A 1097-nucleotide genomic window follows, 5' to 3' on the forward strand; every position below is an offset into this window, starting at 1 on the left:
AGAGAAGGCATATTGCTTACTTAGCTTTCCCTCCTCCCCATCCCCAGACATAACAATATCACCAAAAGTTGTTTTGTGTTTGTACTCTGGGCACTGCAATTGCCTCCTACTATCTGAATCCATCTGAATAAGGACGGCAAGAAATTGGAAGATTTTGCAAGAATTGATTTGGTGACACTGGTATATCCTATTAGATGTGGATAAACTGTATTTTTGTAGTTCCTGGTCATGCATTGAATTTTCTCATTACATTATCAATAAGTTACATTAAAATTGTTTACAGTTATCTTTCTGTTCATGCTTCTTCTCTCTCTCTCTCTCTCTTTCCCCTCCCTTAATTCTAAAGCTGCTTAAGGAGATAGCTAGGAAACGCAGAAGCATTCGTCTTGGGAGGGAAGTTGAATTAAAGCCATATATTGCAGCTCACTTTGAAGTTCTTCCTACGGAGTTCACATTGGGGGATAAGAAGCATTATGGTGGATTTGAGAATAAGCAACTGCAGAGTGGTCAAGAATATGTCTTCTTTGTCTTGGCTGTAATGGAGCACTCGGAATCTGTAAGTTAGTTAATGTTTCTCAGTGTTTCCACAATCAAGAAAACTATTTTTCAATGCTTATTACACTTCTCAAAAGCTTTTCTTTATGTTTTAATATATGCCAGAGCGGCTTTAAAGGGAGTGTTTCCTTGCTAGTTCCAATTAATTCCTTAAACTTTTCTATTCTGATCCACCTTTTTGTGTTACATCTGTGTATAACTGAAACCTGAGGATCATCTTTTATTAGCTGTGTTGTGATCCTTCACAGATTACATGCCCTGCTATTCGTGACCATGGACAGAGGTTCTGCCGCATAAGCTTCACAGCAGCATCTTTCTCAATGCGTTTAAGAGAGTTCCTCTCTTGCCTTAATGCTACCATCAAATAATGGTGTAGGATACATAGGATTCTTGGAAAGATCCATTGAATCAGAGGCGTGCATACCTAGCCTCGTTAGATACAGTCATTCCCTAGCAACTTCATCAATAAATTGTTAGAAAGTTAGAAAATAGTTCCATAATATGGAAAATTCCTGAGGTGAGCTAAATAATGAGCTGTCATT

The 1097-nt window shown here is 38.0% G+C and overlaps 1 protein-coding gene across 1 annotated transcript in view; it reads left to right on the forward strand.

Moving 5' to 3' along the window:
- Positions 1-346: 346 nt before the first annotated feature.
- LOC103808763 (receptor-type tyrosine-protein phosphatase delta-like) overlaps positions 347-1097 on the forward strand; it is a gene marked incomplete at both ends in the record, with an annotated part of 60814 nt that continues 60063 nt past the window's right edge. The window contains one exon of the mRNA XM_009081567.1: positions 347-556. Coding sequence (XP_009079815.1) covers positions 347-556 — 210 coding nt within the window. The remainder of the gene's footprint in view (positions 557-1097) is intronic.

This window comes from Acanthisitta chloris, unplaced genomic scaffold, assembly GCF_000695815.1.
Source record: "Acanthisitta chloris isolate BGI_N310 unplaced genomic scaffold, ASM69581v1 scaffold4369, whole genome shotgun sequence".
Lineage (NCBI taxonomy): Eukaryota > Metazoa > Chordata > Aves > Passeriformes > Acanthisittidae > Acanthisitta > Acanthisitta chloris.